General features: G+C 36.1%; 1 protein-coding gene across 2 annotated transcripts in view; it reads right to left on the minus strand.

Annotated features, from left to right (window-relative positions):
* Nucleotides 1–20,502, minus strand: part of TTC39B (tetratricopeptide repeat domain 39B) — an 81,840-nt gene that overhangs the window by 36,400 nt on the left and 24,938 nt on the right. For both annotated transcript variants that reach the window (XM_067316104.1, XM_067316102.1), the window contains exon 2: nucleotides 14,616–14,650. In XM_067316104.1, the coding sequence (XP_067172205.1) occupies nucleotides 14,616–14,650 (35 nt within the window). The remainder of the gene's footprint in view (nucleotides 1–14,615; nucleotides 14,651–20,502) is intronic.

Here is a 20,502-nt window from a genome sequence, read left to right on the forward strand (position 1 = left end):
GAACCACTTTCAAAATTTCATTTGAAATCCAGACTGCAACTCACAATGGCAATGCCACTTATAATCACCCAACAGAAGAAACTTAAGACATACGTCTGTAAGTTAATAAATGATCTCCAGCTTACATAAATTGCTCCCTAGCCTAGATTATAGTCATCAGTAGTAAAGAATATTTACAAGCTGCAGCTATCTGATCAACATAGCAATACATGGTTTTTTTTAATCTATACAATAAATCCACTAGCCATAGTTTATTTCCACAGCAAATTCTACATTCATTCTGCACACATCGCTTCTTATGAGAAACATGAATTTTAAATATATAAAGCCTGCAGTGTACAGATTCAACAGAATTGTTATCAGCTTATGGGAAGTGTTATCAAAACTTCATGCCAATATAAAACAGATTTAATAAAATAATTTATTTGAAGGTATGTCTTCACAGTTTCAGAACTTCACTATGGCACACTGTAGTTTGTGTGCTGAACATTCATTTAAGACAGCTCAATTGGTACCAAAACTATCCAGTGTGTTTTAGCCCACTTCGCAAACAGGCAGAAATAACTCTGAAATAGTACCATATTATGGCCCATTGAACAATGGCCATGTTTATAGAACAAATCAAAAACAAACAAAACCCCCTCACAAAACTACAAATGGCAACTTAGTTTAAACCTTATTAGTTTACACAACTTGGTATTTTGGCAAAACCATGAAGGTAACTGGAGTTACCGGAATTTTCTTATGAATGAAGGGTACTTAAAAACCTCAAGTACACAAGGAACTTCAAAGCAAACAAATAAAAATCTCTTCTTAGAAGTCTTAAATTCTTAGTCTTAGATTAAACCTAAATTGCCAGACTGACACATGATCAGATCACCCACAACAAGAGACCAATACTGCTTTACATTCTTTGTGTGAGACTAGTCTTGGTCTCCAACTTAGAAGTAGGAATAGGATTGTTTTTGTACTATATAGAAAGCAGCCCAGTGCCTATGAAAATCTGGGAAGTGAATATAAGTGATCAAATATTTTTGCTTCCAAACATTTACAGGCAGTAAAAAAAAAAAAAAAAAAACCACAAACAAACAAACAAAAAAATCTATTTTATACCATTCTACCATTTCAGACTCCTTATCTTTAGTAATTCACAGCAGAATTCTTATATAAACTTTCTGAGAGACAGAGACAGACAGACAGACTCACTCTCCAACTTTCCTGATGGTGTTTTATATGGAAAATGTGGAACACGTTAACCTTGATATTTATTATCAAGGCAATATCTGCACACCACAAAAAACCTGACTGCTGTATCCTCATGTATTATTACTACTCTACAGATAAAACAAAGCAACTGAATAAGCACAAAAGGAAGACAACCAAGGCAGATTGTCATGTGCTTGAATCCTGAATGCTAAAGGAAATAAAACGGCAAGAGCAAACTCATCTTGCAGGCTGACTGGAAACCACCACTCCCAATACCACACTCCACTCCTCTGAAAATACAGACAACAGGTTTTTTTTTTTTTTTTTTTTTTTAAAGGAAAAACAGAGGCATTCACAAGCAGGTAATTTCAAATGATCATTAATCAGATTCGGTGAGCCAACAGTCAATTGAGTCAAGTGTTTATACAGCTTAAAAGGGGAGAATAAAACATCAACAGCTTCATCTGACGCCAAGTTCTTTACTTTCACAAATTCAGTAACAAACTGTGCTGCGCATGTACAGTAAACAAGGCGCAAATTTTCCATAATGAATCAGCCATATTGTGAGAACAAACAAGACACATGGCAGCTACCTGGGTTACTATTTACCTCTGTGAACACGCACGTATAATTTATCTCCAGTGTATAGTCATCAAAATGATTGTGAAATAATCCTATTCAAGCTTATCAACCTATGCCAGCATTCAACACAGCCTTGCTAAATAAATGCAATCCTAAACACTGGTATTTAGAAGTGACCACAGTTTGACAAAGGGGAGAAAGCAACAATGCACAACCAGTGCTGGTCTGCAAGTAGGTGAAAAATCTGCTTTACATTGTTACACTAACAAAAATGCTGTCAGTGTGTAGGCTCTGATGATGCAACACAAAGCAGTGTAAAAGGCTAATTGTTATCAGATTTATTAGTAAACTCAGTGATTCCACAGTATTTTAGACTTATGTTTTAACATGATATCTTTGCAGTTAAACTCAGAATTTACTGTGTTTGCATAACCCTTATCAGAGTAATAGTTTATATTAAATAATCCAGCTGAGGTCAATACAGACACTACTTAGCAGCAAAAATGAACATTCAAATATTTCTAAGAGTGATATAGCAAAAACTTAGTACACTATGTATGTACAAGTAAATATAGATTCACACACACAAAGTTTAAGATTTCCCATAAAGAGTAGGTCTAAATAAGATACGCTGACAAGAAAAATTTCAAAAAAAAATCCTCCTGAAATAAGCTAGCATGTATAAATAACAATGACATCTTGTTGACAGTTTTATACAAAACGCATTAAAATTCCACTTATCTCTCTAGGAAAAAGTGAAAAATAAATCATTCAGCAAGTAGGACACCAGATCAGGCCAGATGTTTATGGGACTAACACTGCGTCACACAAATATTGGCTCAGATCCAGACAGACAATTAGGACAGAGCAGTCCTACTAATAAGACCATTCTTCCTAACTTCAAAACAATTCATAGGAATTTATTACACAGTAAATTTACAGTTAATATTGCAGACCTTAAATTACTAAAATCTCTAAAACACACAGTATTATGCTTAACATTTAGTCTTTTAAAAACCCCCCACAAAACTGCATCCCATAAAGTAAATTATTTATATTTAAATTAAACAATTATATAACCTCAAACAGTTAAATCATCACAGCTACCAAGACAGGAAGAGGTACTGTACAATGCAGAAAATGACTAAGTCTGATACTGTCCTTAAATTACCACATTTTCAAGAGCAGCATCCCAATATACACACCTTGCAGTGTTCTACAACCTACAGCATCCTAGCTGATTAAGCACTGACATCAGCAGGAAAGCTGCTGCTTGCTGAAAGCATTGTTCACCACCGCAAAGTGCAGAGGAAAAACAATTATTTCATAAACCCATCCTGAATACATCATTTTACCTTCTCTTGAAAGAACTCCACCTAAACTACCAAATATTTTTAAAATGGACAACATACCTGCCAAATTAAATTTTCCCAGATAAACCCCCATAAATTTGACTACCACAATTGTGATTTCAGAGACTAGAAGGCAGAGATAATATACTTACAGGGTTAATTCAATTAACTTCAGGTGAGTAAATATAGTCCTTATGTAAAAATAAGTGCTGCTTCTTTCACTCTGTTCGTTTTCCACCACACAAAAAAAAAGACAGGAAAAAAGCATAAAGAGAGAACTGATTCTCTATTTTATTTCTCAATACGCATGAGGTTTCATTAATTAGTTATGAAGCAAAAAGAATAAAAAGATAAAAGTTCACAAGCCAGCAGCTGGCAACATAAGAGCTCTCCATAGCTGAATTTAAAAGAAATGTCAATTAGAGTGGCAGCAGCTACAGTCAATGCTGGTAGCTGATGCCTCTGCAGGAAGAGGATGCTGGGAGATTTTCCCAATCTGTGCTGCAGCCTAATTCTAATCCATCACTGCCTAACTGCAAGGAGAAAATGGAGACAGGAGAAATGCAAAATGATTTGTATTTAAAGACAAAAAGGGAGTTAACCTCAGTATTTCCTAAATAATACCATCTTTTTTAAGTCAACAGACAGAAAAAGAGAAGTATACTAATGCAACTGAAGTAAAAATAAATCAAATATACAAGGGTGGGTAGCAAACAGCAGTTTGATGAAAATTAACAGGCTTTATGTGCAATTTTCATTACTTTACAGTTCTAAGACAAATGAATGTAATAAACATTTTTCTATTAACCCTTTGCCTTTTTCCCCCCAGAAATCTAAATTTTTAAACAAAGTTCCAGAGCCAAAATAAGTCAATAGTACAGACAGGCATCTAATATATATTAATTGTATTCATGAACATCAACAGCAACAGGAAGAAAAAGGAGTTAGAAGCAAAACAGCTGGAACAGGAACAGTTTCATCCCCTTGGACTAATCTAAACAGAAGAGTCAATGCCATATGGGAGCTGAGCAGCACAAAATTTAATTATCTCCTCCATTCTTAACTTCTAAAAGTGTTCTTTAAAGTTGTACCACCTGGGCTAAGGGTACCTATTCGCAATAACATTTACTGTCCTGAACTGAGCTTTATTCACAAAAACGTCTCAGAGAAAACACTAGAACACCTATCATGCCATAATCAAAAATCAGTTTCAACTAGTGCGAGAGAAAACACCATTTTTTATGATATGGTTAAACTTCACAGAATAGTCTACTTCTTAAATATTGCTCCACATATACGGGGAGGAAGGAGCAGGGAGAACCCTTCAGACATCCTCATTTTTATTATTTTGCTTTTTAAGTGAAGATGTGAAACTCTTCATTACTTTTATGAAAAGTAGCTACTTACTTAAAGAGCAGCAGCAAAACTGTATCTTCCAGTTTTAGGCATTAAACTTCAACCTCAACGCACACCAGGTGCATACTTTCCTCTGTATACCTAGCTATAGGGACACAGACAAACCTTCAGAATATTCTCAACATCCACTTAAGTATCTCACTGGGCTTGTTGCAGTGAAGCCTTTAAAACACCATGCAGGAAACAATAGCTTTGCAGCATCAGCTATTCATTTCAGTTGTATGCTAAGTAATAAAAGCAGTAATAATTTAAACCAATCTATTTAAACAATTTACTGTTCAAAATATCAGAAAGACCGTTATCTAGTAGGAAAGAGTTGCACAGTATTTCCAAAAACAGCCGAGGAAACAAAGGGTTAAGATCAAATAAGACATTTCTGACAACACATAGGATTTCAATAATATATGTAAAGTAGTAGTATTTTCTTAAGCAGGTAACACAAATGAAAATAACAGGAGTCTTAGCTGAGTGAGGAGTGGGCAGTAAAGTCAATCATGCCAAGCATCCATGATGAAGAAAACAAATTGTATTATAATTTTAATACATACCACTCTGACACTAACTTCCAAGTAAACAATGGCTAATTCTTCAGTTTTTCTGATAAACTGATCCCACCAGAGTTCTGAGCAAATCCATAACAAACTCAGACTGATGCAGCAGGCCACTGCTGGTCTTACTGATCTACAGTACAACCATGTACTAATGTAATTTTTCACATAGCAGCTCAGGATCTCCAACCAACTACAACTATTGCCAGCTCAGTTTTTGCTCCTCTGCTACTCTAGAAACCTGAAGGAGGCAATGCAATATCGTCCCTCTCTTTCGCTCAGTCATATGAAGCAACAGCAGAGGATATGAGCTGTGTTGCATTTCTGATGATACAAATTGCGTTAAAGTAATCATATGTTATCGATGGTTAAACACTTAAACATCTGAGACTTCCATGTAAATCTAATTTCTTAAAATAAGTCAGATTTTTGAAAGTTTGAAGTATAATGGAGTGAAACAATTTAGAGTTTCAAGGAAAATACTTTATTATTTGCACAATGATGGGACCCTGAAGGTAGCATCTTAACTGTTCTTTGGACTGCATCCAAAACTCAGACAGATGAGAGGGCCAGGTATTTTCACTGACGTACCTTATCGACAACAACAACTTTAAGATCAGAAAGTTTCCACCTTCTCGCTGAAATTGTGTCTGACAGTGTTAAAGACCGAGTTGTTCAGAGGTATCTGAGGTCTCCAACACATGAACTGGAAGCAATATTTATGTGTACTCTCACTAATTCCTTCAAAATTATTTCGGGCAGGGAAAATTGAATTGCCAGGATTTCTCTCATCTTGTCTGCACGTAAAAGATAAGCCAGGTTTGAATAAATGTTAAGCATTCACATAAAAACCTTCTCAGTTTACACCAAACATATACTGAGTTAAAAACAGAGCACTGTGTAACTCGCATATAGGCAATATTTGAGGACTCAGAAAATGTACCTCAGTAAAAGCTGAGAAAGAGTCAGGAGATAATTTCTGTAAGCTGCAAAACTTTTATTGATATCAGCAGAAAGAAAGTTCACTATATCAATTAAAGAAACTTTCGAAGATTTTCCCTGAACTGCCTTAACAAAAACAAAAGCAACACACACGAAGCCCCAAGCTATCTTCCACTCATATTGTTTCCCAAAATGTTATGAAACAATTTTTAATCATCTGGAAAAAGAAAAAAAGAAGACATTATTAAAGGCCAGAGAGAAGAGGTTTTGGTCTGTTTGATAGTTTAAAATAAAGAATGTGGCAGATTTGTTTTTTTCAACCCTTCTACCCTAAAAAGGGTTCTACTTCCCAAAATTTGAGCAAGTTATGTAACTTGCAAGTTTTGATTTTTTCCACCTTTTTATGACTTAGAACTGGCCTTTTCATTTTCTTATCCAAAGATTGTATCACCAATCTACAAAAACCTAACTGAGAAGCCTGGGAGATCACAGGCTGACCATATAATTGCAATCCAGGAAAAGGTATTAGGACAGAAATAAGTGTAAGAAGGAAAACTATAGCATAGGTCTATTACTGCAGAGTTGGCTGTGCTAAAAATCTATATCCTTTCAAAGCCTCTGAAGATATTCAGAGAATGCTATTCTTGAACGGCCTGACTGCAAAAAATACTATGAAGTCTTTAAAGCATAGAATAAATATTGACTTCCTCAAGACATTTAAAGAAAAAAAAAAAATAATACACGTGATCAGTAGATCACACAAGATATTAACATGATAATAGACTCCGGAAGTTAACAGTAAAAAAAGCTCCCTTCTTTTAGCCTACACTGGATCCCAGGAAACTAGGAGGTGATATTTTTCTATGCTCCAGCCTCTAAGACTTGCAAGACAGTAGCAAAAGGAGGAGGACTCAAAGTTAAGCTGGCCAGTCCAGTTTGTACTTTTTTTTTCCTTTTCAAGAAGCCATGGATACATACGGAACTGCACATTTCAAATTCACCAGAAGAAACCAATACAAAAATTTGCAGAAAAAGAGGCCTGAACACCTCTACTCAAATACAACAAACAGAAATCTTATTTAATCACATCAGAATCTTCACAGAATCACAGAACAGTTGAGGTTGGAAGGGACCTCTGGAGATGATCTAGTCCAACCCCCCTGCTCAAGCAGGGTCACCTAGAGCACATTGCACAGGATCGCGTCCAGGCAGGTTTTGAATATATCCAGAGAAGGAGACTCCACAACCTCTCTGGGCAACCTGTTCCAGTGCGCTGTCACCCTCACAGTGAAGAAGCTTTTCCTCATGTTCAGATGGAAGCATCTGTGTTTCAGTTTGTGCCCGTTGCCTCGCGTCCTGTCGCTCGGCACCACTGAAAAGAGTCTGGCCCCATCCTCTCGACACCCTCCCTTCAGATACTTGTACACGTTGATAAGATCCCCCCTCAGTCTTCTCTTCTCCGAGCTAAACAGGCCCAGCTCTCTCAGCCTGTCCTCATAAGAGAGATGCTCCAGTCCCCTAATCATCTTTGTAGCCCTTCGCTGGACTTGCTCCAGTAGTGCCACATCCCTCTTGTCCTGGGGAGCCCAGAACTGGACGCAGTACTCCAGATGTGGCCTCACCAGGGCTGAGTAGAGGGGCAGGATCACCTCCCTCGACCTGCTGGCAACACTCTTTCTGATGCAGCCCAGGATACCATTGGCCTTCTTGGCCACAAGGGCACATTGCTGCCTCATGCTTAACTTGGTGTCCACCAGCACTCCCAGGTCCTTCTCTGCAGAGCTGCAGGTCAGCCCCCAACCTGTCCTGGTGCCTGGGGTTATTCCTCCCTAGGTGCAGGACCCTGCACTTGCCTTTGTTGAACTTCATGAGGTTAAATTTGTAATAACATTATTTGTAATAACATAAGAAAATAAAAATTTGATCACTTAAATTGTCAGAGCTGTTTCTCACCATCTTAAACGAGTGTGAGAGTTTAAATTTGGGCATATGGAGATACACATTGTTCTTAGAAGTTCTTGGCTCCCTGAATTCAAATTTGAATGTAGGGCCATTTCCTCAGCTGTTCAGTTTCATTCATTGACAAAATACACACATGTGCAGGTATAACTGAAACCTGAACTACACTTCTGAGATTACAAGGATAACCTTCTCTAACTTCCTTAAACACTTCTGGCCCATAATCTATTACCCCAGTAAAACCACACAGAGCTGCTTTGGTAGGATAAAGGATTAACAATATCCAGCTTTCAGTAGGAAAAGGAAATGCAAAATAGGAATGATAATATAGTAGTGAAATCTGCCCCTTTCTGCTGAAATCAATAAATTTAGAAGTTTCTAAGAACTGCACCATTCATCAAAAAACATTTATCTGCTTTGTATAGAATTCTAACTTCCACCTTTTCGCTATTTCATTAAAAAAAAGTATTTAAATGAAATCACATTATCTTTCCAGTTCTCCCACTAATGCCACAATCAGGGTCTCACAAATTTCTGTAAAGACAGTACAACACAAAGACTGCCTCTGTGTATGAACTATTTGCAGGGTTAGATCTTTATTACACAGGCTATACTGTGTTTCTTCCCAAAGACAATCTACAGTGATGTTCTGCAAACATACAAGACTGTTACCATGACATAGTTACTCAAAATGTTGCTATCATTCATTTGCCTATTTTTTATCTTTGAACTCTGAGATAAAGGTGAGGTAATTGAAAGCATCACCTTGCCTCTAAGACAAGGGAAAAGGCTGCATGCCAGCAAACACTGTGGAAAAGCAGATGCATGATAATTTAACAGTAACTTGTTCCTATGTCACATATAGATGAAATTTTAAGCAATATATAAAATGAAACGAGAGGATATCTGAATATAATTAATATTCTATACATGTTCCTAACAAATGGCTTCAGAAGAAAAAATATGAAAGAAAAAACAAAAGCAATGATAGTACACACTAGACTTATGCATAACATGGCAATGGTTAAAAATTCTCAAAAAGTCAAACCTCATTTTTTAATCTTGCAAGAATTAGATTTAAAGAAAAAGTTTCCAAAATTATACTCTGGCAACATCAAAAACACAGATGAAACTATTCCATAAAAATAACTTGAGTAATTAAGGGGAAAACTAAGGTAGCAGGAAAATACAGGAGTTGAGAATTATTTTGCTTAGTAAGATTAAAATTGAAGTTGACAGTTTTTCCACAATAAAATTCATACACTGATGAAGCTTTTTAGCAAGAATTAAACAAAAATCATGAACTTGTTCTATCCTTATGTGTTTTGAACCTGTAGATTATTGGCAGGTGACGGCATTAAATTACTTTCTAAAACTGCCAAAAACACAAAGTAAGCAGAAACTCCCATGGAGAAAAGAGGAAAACATTGTTAAAAAGTAGTTTATCACCACAAAATTTAATTATTGGCAGAGCATTTAATTTCCAAAAGAAAAGTGCCTGTGTTTATCTCAAGTAAATCAGTTGCTTTTACAATGTAATACGCCAGTTTACAACAGTTCTGAATTAACATAACCACATAATAGCAAATTTAGTTTCACACATATCCCACACACCCTCTTTTTCAGATTGAATATGCTATATCCAGAATTATGGCCAAGCCAGTACTTAGAAAACTTAGTAACTACATCTGGCAAAGAAGTTGTAGCTGAAATGCTACCACTCTCATTAAACAAAATGACAGACTAACTTATTGTAAGATTTTCCCTTTGGGGCCAATGAATCTACGGAACTGTATTTCCTGTTTGACTTCCAGTTAATGGTCATTCCACGTTTCTATACAAGTGTTTGGGCACATTACAAAACTTTTTCAGAGGTGATGAGTATGCCTTTCACCCCTACAGTAGCCTACACTTGTAAAAGATCACAAAAGAGTCTAGATAAAGAATCTAACCCATTTAGACAATTGGAGCAAAGAGTGATTTCCTCCTGGACTTGTCCTCGGATACAACAGCCAGGACTAGAGACTTAGAGAGGATTTTACCCTCTTAAGATAACTCATTGCCCTTTTAACATCTAACCCAGACAATCTGGCACTTAAAGTTAAGAAATAATATTTAGGGGAGAAAGCCAGATAAAGAGAAATTATATTAGCAAAATCATTCACTAGTAAGTTAGTGAAGCAATCTTCGGAGGAATGTGATTTTATAAATATATGTAAAAAATTGTAGAGCTATGAATGATATGAAATATCATGAACATCCAGATCCTACTCATTCTTTTAGAATTCTCTAAATAAACAGCTTGATCCAATATAATTTTAATGAGCTCTTAACTCATACAAGTGAACATAAAAAGGCTTTATAAACACTCAGAATTCACTATAAAAAAAAAAGTTCATTTTAGTTTAATTCAACTGGGCTTAATCAAAGTACAATCAGCCACTCAAAAAACCAGACATATCATCACAGAGTTGGAACAATGTAATTTTCTTATCTGCTTACCATGGAAAAAAAAATCCTATTTATGAATGTTTCAAAGAGGGACTTAAGAGCAAAATCAAAAACAAAAACAAAAAAAAACAATCAAACAAAACGCCCCACACCTTAAAAATGGCTTCCCAAAAAGTTGATCCTCTAGTAATTCATAGTTTCAATGGAATAATGTACCAATTTCTACCACACTATATTATTAATGGAAAAAAAACTACCACTAATTCTTAACAGAGAAAGGTGAAGAATAACCAATATGCCACTAGATTTTGGAAAGATTTCCCTGAGGCAACCTATTAACAATGTCATGTGAAAACTAAAGCCAGAGACAGTTTCAAGGAAAACGATAAAGACTTTCACAGAAAGTCCCTGGTTGATAAGTCCCAAGGCGATGAAAGTTTTTCCAGCGCCTTAGGCACTTTTTGTTAAATAGATCAATAGATCTCTCCTTAAGAAAGGAAAGAACCTAATCAAGTAAAGAATCCTGTCCAGATATAAAAGAATAAAGGTATTTTTATATAATCTCCAGAACTGCAAAGTAGCTAATTGTTGAAACAGAGCAAGTTATTAACAGAAATTTTCCAGCCCAGACTGCCCCATTTTTATTACCTGAACACTCAAACTGAACAGCCTCTATATGAAACTCATTTCCAAAGTAAACAACACATGCAGTTAAGCCAACTGTCCAGTCATGTGTCCTCAAGCAAAATTTGACAGAGAAGCAGTGGATCCAAGAGATGATTAAAATCAACATCTAGATAGCTGAGAAAGACCTGAATGGGTAAATATTGAGGGAAAGACTGCAGTATATAATTAACTGTCTGTTCTCTTGGCCTGCTGGCAATTAAACCAGTCATTGACCATCCAGGAATATGAAAAATGCAGGTACAGCTTGGGGAATAGAGAGGTAAGAAGGTCATGAGGGAATGTGCTGTAAAAGCTGGAGTTATTCTGGTGTGGGAAGGTGTAGGTTCATAGTAATCTCTATGAAATGAAGCTCATTTACTTCAGTGCTTGTGGTGTATTTCTCTATCAGCTACATGGAACCCGGGGTATCCCAGGAGAAAGTACCTCAAATACTCAAAACTTACCATAGCCATTAATCAACAAAATATTTCATTATAAACAGGAAAATGACATGAAAAGTCACTAATGATTTTCAGAATCTTGCAAAACTTCATCAGTAAGCCATTTCCTTTTTCTTCTTTTATCCAGGACAGTTCAGAATTTAGAGGCCTTCTATGCTATCAACTAATCAACTCCTCCAACAACCTTCTTACCTGGAAATATTTGATGAAAGCTACTCCAGGACAGTAATACTGTGTGAAAGTAACAAAGACCCTTCTATATCACATATTTCTATAATCCTACAGTATAGCAACAATCCAAATCCCATTTTCCATTAATATGACAGGAATTAAATAATTTTTAAGAAATGGCAATAGTTTGGAAGAATGGTACTTTTCAGGCACATATCCCTAATATCTTTTTTAAGTAGACCACCACCAGAAAATCCAAGTGGAATAAGACATGGATCAAGAAACACTAAGATGGATATCCAAGTTTTTCTTCCAAAGGGGGAAAAAAAATTAAAAACCTACAGGATTTCATAGCAATTTTAAATTCAAATATCACAAAAGTTAGAATAATGGTAGAGACTTTTGGAACAGGCACAGAAAATTGGAAATATTTTTCCCCTTGATTACTACTAGCAGCTATGTTCATACTGCAAGAAAGTCTAAAGATACACTTAAAACATAAAAGCATTCAGAGTTTGAAATCATGGCTTGTCTGATGCCAAGAACCTCACGTACTTTTTTTTTTCTTTTTAACCTATACATGTGTCCTGTTGGGCTTGAGATGCCAACTACTTCTTTCATTTGGATCAACTAGTATTAAAATAATTCACTCTCCTGCAATAATTATTATTTGGACAGGTGTCTAAATTGGAAAAATACTGCCAGGCAAGCCTGAGCAGCAAACAGGGAGTCATTTATGAGCCTGAAAATTTATTAAGCCATTTATTAAGACACAGGTTAATCCTATGTTATTTCAACATTAAAGCTGTTGTCTCATATTCTATTTCTTTTCTTGGTTGAATAATCTTGAAGACAGACTCCAAGAAGAACATTTATTGCATAACACACATCTCATGACAGGTCAATGTGCTAGGCTTCTATAGGGGGACAGATATTGCCTTTTCCATCTGTACAAGTTTTACTACATTTAGTTCAGCTTATTTGAACAATGTTTGTGACCTTCAGCTCAAATCTTGCAGAGCACTCTCAGGATCCACAGAGTCTTTGTAAACACCATTCCTATGTAATCAGTTTTTTTGATGCAGCATTTACCTAAACTGAAACAGTACTTGATACATGAATTTGTGTATTTGTTTTCTACCCGAAATACTGAAATAATCAGATTCTTTATAGTTGCATTCAATTTTAGAAAAGTGAGTTAGAGCTCAGTGAAACCCAGTTACTCACGCTGTGTTTCCTCCTAGGCTTAGAAGTAGTAGCTGTCAGTTTAATATAGTACAGACTTGCCAAGCTCTCTCTTCTTTCTCTAATTAGGCAATTCTCAAACCCATTGCAGATAAGATAAAAGGCTCATTCTGTGATCTCTCAAACATTACCCCACAAGAACTGCAGGTCATCATACCTCACTGAAATAGATTTAACTAAAGGTAGTGAAACCTGAACAAATGGAAAATCAGTTTTAGATTACATCTATACCAGAATCAGTCAACAATGTAACAACAATGGTACAATATTTTTGGTCAGCAAAGGAGGAGAATAACAATGGTGACAACTACTGCTTAACCAGAGACCTTAAACAAGTGACAACATATTTCTGTCCTGTGATATCTTCTCCATTGTCCCACAGGAAAGCGAGACATTTACTCTTCTACTTGACAGTTATTACAGACAGAAATGACAACAGCAACAAGAAACTAATATCAGTCTAACTTCTACACCACTAGGAGGGGTCCCTACATGAGAGTTAGGAGCAAGAAAAGATACTCAAGAAGAATATAAACCTAAGCTCTGAATGCATGTAGTAAATATCCATGCCCACCTCAGGTATCAATAAAAACAAATAAACAAACTTTCTGTGGAAGAAATGAGTGTTAGATGAATAGAATCACTTTCTTCCTCCTCTTCTGCCCCCAGAAAAAAAGCAAGGAAAGCAGCCAGAGAGAGAAGTCACCTGATCATACAGCAACTGTTTGTGAGTCAAAGGAAGGAAAAGTAATCATTAACATCAAAAAGTCTTTAACGCTGTAATACGTGAGATCCTTCCTTCCTTCCTTCTTTTTCCCCAGAAGGTATATTTTTAATTTTTCAACTGTTTTTACATGTAGCACAGAACTTATTACTCTAGGTATTATACAAATAAAATGGTCTGCTAAATCTGCAGACTACAAAGGCCATGGAAATTTCAGCAATTAACTTCAGTGCAAGGCTACAGTCCCTGGGTCTAGAAAAGTTTTAGCAATCTCAGGATATCATTAGAAGCCTCCCTTCTGGTGTGTTTCATTGCACAAATATGCAATGAAATCCTACAGAAAAACTAAACCCACTTGTGAATGATATCAGCTGTTTCTATCACAATTTAAATAAGGTGTTGCTGAACATATTTAAACAAGGTGCTAATGGCATGAAAACTCATGCCAGAGAAGGCCATGACTATACTCCATCTTACTCCATAAGGGAGTAAATGTCTGCACAAGAATGCATTTTGAGGTGACAACTCTGAAAATCTTACTTTGATGGTCCTGTATAACGTGTCACTGAGAAGTTTTTCACTAATGCTTAGCTATGATTTTTCACCATATAGAAATTGACCTAAAGCTGTCAGTATGTAACTAACAAAGTGCCTGTCAAGTTGCTATTTTTTGATTCTTTAACTTTTGTATTTGTTGACAAATACTTTATCACATATGTATCAACCTAATTACACTCTTGTTTCCCAACTTTTGGGACCTTAACTGTTTTGGCAAAAGCAATGTGAACAGTGCATATAAAATTGTGCTTCCTTTTAAAAGTGTGCATGCAGTAATTTACTGCTGTATAAATAATTTTATTAAAACATCCAAATTTTAGAAAATTTTACTTACACAGGGATGTTTTCAAAGGCATCTTCAAAATTTTCCTGCAAAAGAAAAAAAAAGTATTTCAATAAACAAAAATAAATGTATGTGCATTTTGGGACTCTTTGTAATATGGCAGAAAGCTACATGAACAAATAGTATTTATTCTGCAGCAATAATCATAATATTCACAGTCTACTGGCTTTTTGCTGTGTTTTCAGTTTCCAGTCTACCAATTCTGTACTCCAACAAATCCATTCCCTACAGGCCTACAGAATACAGCTTAAGATAAATGAAAGACCCCTTCCTCTTCGGACTCCCATCTTCCACCCTGCAAACCATAAACAGAGAATATGCCTCAGTAACCTGCGCAACATATCTGATGTATTCAGGATTCACTAGTTGACCAGTATATTTACAAACAGAAACCAGTGTATTTGAGGTATTTTGAGCGTGTAGCTGATACGCCAGTTGACTAGAGTATATTCATCAAGTCCAAAACGCATCAGAGATACCATGCATACACAGTCAGTTCATGCATGAGCAGCTGCTATATGAACAGTTTCATCCTGGCATTAGAAGGCTGGATACAGCTGCTACCTCTTTCTACCTAGATCAAATCTTCTTTTCCACCTAGATTCAAATTTCAAATTAATACAGGGAAAGAGATGTAGGAAATATGAAAACAGCCATTATGGTTCAGATCTATGGTCACCTACTTCTCCATCTAGTAATTTTCAATAGACCTCTACTCCAAGTGCTTGTCCCTTTAAACCCATGTGAATTTTTTTTTTATTCATAACATCAAAACTATAGTAAGCAATTCCACAAATCTACCACCTATTCCTGAAGAATAATCATCTCTGCTTGCTTTGAATCTGGCTCCTGCTATCTTTACTTAATGGCCTTTATCTTTCGAACTGAAAGAGACTGTGAAGAATCTATTCCCACCCGCTCTTTCCTTGACACTTACGATTTTGTAAACCTTTGTCATATCATCTAAATTACCTCCTTTCCAAGCCAAAACATAAAACCCTACTCAGTTGTTCCTTGTACAGAAACCATTTTAGATCTATGATTGTTCTTCCTGCCATCAGAAAAACTGGAAGCATAACAAAGTAAGCCTTTTTAATTTTTAAACACATCCCAGGAATAACACTGTCTTGACAGGCAAAGAAATAAGATAATACAAAACTTCTATAGCATTCTCCGTCCATGTAACCACCAATAACACAGGAACTACCATGTCTGTAGCAAACAACCATCCAGAAAAATCTGCTTGCAAACCAATAATACCACTGACAAGAAAGAAACAATATTCATTGCTAAAATGTCAATTACAGCTTACTTTAAGGCTATCCACTCAATTATTACAATGAAAACTTGAAATATTAAACTCAGTGAGGTGGCAGTGAGGTGGAAGATTAGTGCTTTAGTGATATTTACCATAGCATGATGAGATTGAAGCTAATATATTCAGTAATATTCCAGAAAACAGAGCTGTGTTTCATTTTCCCCCCCTCAGCAAACACACCAGAAAATGCAGCTGATGATTAAACATAGTGACGAAGCATTAGATACTGCTTCACTGCTTTATAACACATTTGGCAATATACTATGTGACTGTGATCTACCCTTGAGGAAGTTAGATTTTTACTGAAGGCAAGTTTCAAGAATAACTGTTGCAAAAGAAAGTTAATTTCATCATGTTTTACTGGTAGAATATGCTACTACATCAAGTTTGAGTTACTGCAGTTGCATGTTCTTTACTGTCTGCAACTGTCACTGCCAAGGAATAATATAAATATATTTAGAAGTGTTATTGATATACTGACCAAATACTTTTGTTCAAGCTAAATTTACTGGTTGGCAATACTAGAGCAGAGAGAACAGGTCCTACTATGCAGAGTACAGTAAACAGCTCTGAAGAAGCCAAGAAATGATATCTAACCTGAGCAGCGTTGAACTGAGTTTCCAAAAGCTGAACAGAAGCCAACAGGAACAAATATCCTAAAAAAGGAACTTAAGAACCTTGTCACCCATGTCTCACTACAGACACTGAAAAAAAGTCATCAGTTTTCTAATCAAGTGGTTCTTCAAAGACTATTTGCTTCCTTGAGTCAGTGCTAGAGACAGGAAGAGAAATTTGACAAAATAAGTAAGTAACACCAACAGCTTTTTGAGCACTTTTCCACTTTTCATATAAAAACAAACTTAACAAGCAAAATAAGTTTTAACTGCCAGATACTTTCAGAGAAGAGTAACAATCAGAAGTCTACGAGATGGGAAAAGATCTGTAAAAAGAACCTCTTGCCTGCTCCTAACATGTAAAGTTCTCTTCGCCTAGGTTAAGGCCTATGTCTGGCTCCTACTGACTTTTGCTCCTTGCTGTTCATGCTGGTGAAATGCATGTCTAAACATTTAGAAAATGAATTATATACAGCATTGACATTTTTCCCCCATTCCAATGTACAGGGAATAATCAGGGCCTTTCAAGAAGCAATTTCTCAAGGGCTCTGAAAACAACATTTTTCATGGTGACTTTCTTTATGAGATTAAAAAAATAAAAGCATACTTTTCTGTGAAGTTCTCTGTGCCCTTCCATTTCCAGCAAGCATGCAAACTGCATATTAGAAGACATGCAATTTGACATCTCATTGTTTTCTTTTCCCTAACAGTCACAGATGAGTTTGTAGTTGGCTCTACAGAATCACACAGATTCCTCATGTAACCAAGAAAGTGAAAACATTAGAGAGATGCATGGCCATTTTCTGCTCCATTCCTTGCCTATTTCAGCAAAAATTGCAAAGTCAGCCTAAAGCGTAAGTGAAAAGATGACTTCAGTTGAACTATCCAGAACAGCTCCTCCCAGATCAAGTTCTGGGATTCATCATGTTCCTACCAAAATACAAAAAAAGATTCTGAAGTACTCAGAACAAATTCAGTTTTCCTCAAGCAGTCTCAGTTATCATTTACTTGTAAATTAAGCCTGTTCAACAAGAGGAAAAATTAAAAGTCAAGCGGTATACAAAATCAGATGCAATTTGAAGGCTTAAAGCTGTAAGCAGACAATATCACAGTCTTTTTCCAAGATAGCTTTCCATTACCTAAAAGAATTAGACAGGTATTCTGTTTATATAAGTTCTAAACACTAACAGAATCATCCAAGTACTTAAAATAGCAGACAGTAACGGAAGCCAGTAATTGCATATTCACTTATTTATATATGTGTGTGTGTGTGTATATATATATGCATGGGTGTGTGTATACACATGTTCATATATAGACACACACACACACATATTTATACACACAATATATAGATAGATACACACACACCCCTCTGTATAACGTATGCCAACCCAAACAGTCCAGTGGTTTATACTGTCTACTGCGGTATAGAAGCAGCCCAGAGATATGGACAGACTTGTTCTTGCACACTTAAAGTCTAGGAAAATCTCCATCCTCTGTTGTTCATGACAACATTGTATCTTCCAGCTGATATAGCTAAAATGTTGTAATGAACTTCCAGAACAGCTTCTCCATTTCAGTCTACAGCAAAAGGGATAACCTTATTCAAGCTAAATGGTTTTACTTTGCACTGGCAACAGATTGCATACAAGTTCCTTTGAGCCTAATGTCTTAAGCAGCTACACAAACCATATCTGTGATCTCTATACTTTAACAGTGTTAGTAGAAGAATACAATCACCTTTATTTACATGGTCAGAGAGATTTGCCAGAGACTGAGGTTAACGCAGTCCTTCATTTATTTCCTTCACCTGGCTTGGGTCCATCCTGTAGCAAGTCCTAAAGGTCCTGCTCCAGTATGTCCCTACTGTAACAGCCACAAACATTCAGCACAAACATTCAGGAAATACAGGCCTGCAGTTTAACCAACAAATACAGGGCAACACAGCTTTTTTCAGATATTCTACTTGGAAAAAGAAATACATTGCTTAATACTTAAGCCTTACAACAACGTGCCTCAGTACATACTGTTAGCTAATGCTGCAGATCTACAGATTTTTAGTGAACCTTTTCCAGAGAACAGGTCAAGCTAAGAACTTAAAATACAGTAATGTAAATAAAACTGCCACTAGATGGCATGACAAAAACTGATTCAGACTTTTCGTCAAATGTGAGAAACATGGGCACAAGATTTGACAAAATAAAGCTATCTCAAAGATATTTTTCTTGAATTACACCATCTTCAATTTTTTAGGTAGATTGTTGCACTACTTCACGTCTTTTTGATGCATCTTTTCCAAGATGAAAGCAGGTTTGAAAAGAATTAGATTTACACAACTTTGAGATACTCACTCTTTGCAAATCCAAGAAAGTGAAAGTTAAGTCAGACATGGCCATAAATGGGCATAGTGTATTCATATAGAAAAAATGAGTAGAGTTCAACTACTCTTTAGCAATGAGAGCAAAAACTATTTATAGAAGACCAACACTCACCTGTAAAACTTCATGAAAATCAAAATGTGAGACATGTTTACATTCCTATAGGAGATATATCAGTTAAGTTATAATTGGTCTAATGCAGCTGCAGTGCTTCCACTGCTTGCCTTGACTGCTACAGAAATCCTAGCATGAAAAATGAACTCTCTCTCCTTTCTTCTAAATTCCTCATAAGTCATTTACCTTTAAGCTGCCTTAAACTATACCCTATGACTCTCTGTAAACTATCGTCTTAAACTTGCTTATTTTATCAAGTTAAGAATGTTTAACACTTTCTCTTTTCAAACACTTTCTCTCTGCACTTTTCAAAGTGTGGTAAGCAAGATCTGTCAATCAAAACTATTCCTTTAAAATCCAGACTTATGACAAGGACACCATTTCTGAACAAGGAATCAACCATCTAGATTCTCTCCACTAATGACAACCTATATTCAGAAAACTAAGTCCAACAGCATCTAGAAACACTAGTCATGATTTAGAGTGAATGCTAGATATTAGCCAAAAAAAAAAAAAAAAAAGCAGCCTTATCTCAAATATGTTAACCTAAATAAGACATAACATAAATAAGATTGCACATTGAATCAACAGAAAAATGAGAGCATACAAGATAACAATGAAATAATGCTAGCCAGAATCAAATGGCATTACAGCATAGCTACATGCCTATTCGCAGCTTTATGTTGTGGGTACTAAAGACAGTTTCAAGGAAAGATTTGAAGGAGAACAAAGGGAGGAGAATTCCCTTCCCTGAAAGCACACACACTAAGATACTGTAAAGTACAGGAATCCATACAGACAATTACATATTTAGTTAGCATGCATGCTTCCAGATGCTTTTAGTCCTGAAGCTTTGTCCAGATTTCTATTCAAGTATGGGAATATTTTATTATTTTTGTCCTCTTTTGTCTTCTGTAATTCATGCCTACACCATTCTTTCCCTCAAAATCAAGGCTGGGTGAAAGGGATTCAACACAAGTCTGGTACCTGTCAAAAGCCATGATAGCTGCATATTTAGTGCCCTTATCTCTCTGTAGGAAGTGCAGCTGCTGATTTACAAATCGCTGACTGGATTTAATACAGAAAGAGGCTTCACTGAGAGGTCTAACTATTTCCCAAATCAAAAAGAAAGGATAACATGCCTTACATTGAGTTCCCATGAAAATTATCATTCTGGGTGGGATTCACCTGACTAGCTCAGGCTCTGAGCTAGTCAAGTTTAGTTGACTAGCTCAGAAGCAGCTTTCCAAAGTCAGGGGGAGATTCACTCTATTTCCTCTGGCTAAAACTGTCCAGATGGAGCTGAAAGGGCACCAGCATATCCATAGCAGTGGTAAGCAATGGCTTGGCGGAACATGGACTAAAACTCTTTTTCCTTATTAATAAATGAGTGCAACAGAGCAAGTGTGACTATGGGAGGAGAATAGGTGAGGTATGAAGAGAAGAGATTG

This window comes from Apteryx mantelli, chromosome Z, assembly GCF_036417845.1.
Source record: "Apteryx mantelli isolate bAptMan1 chromosome Z, bAptMan1.hap1, whole genome shotgun sequence".
Classification (NCBI taxonomy): domain Eukaryota; kingdom Metazoa; phylum Chordata; class Aves; order Apterygiformes; family Apterygidae; genus Apteryx; species Apteryx mantelli.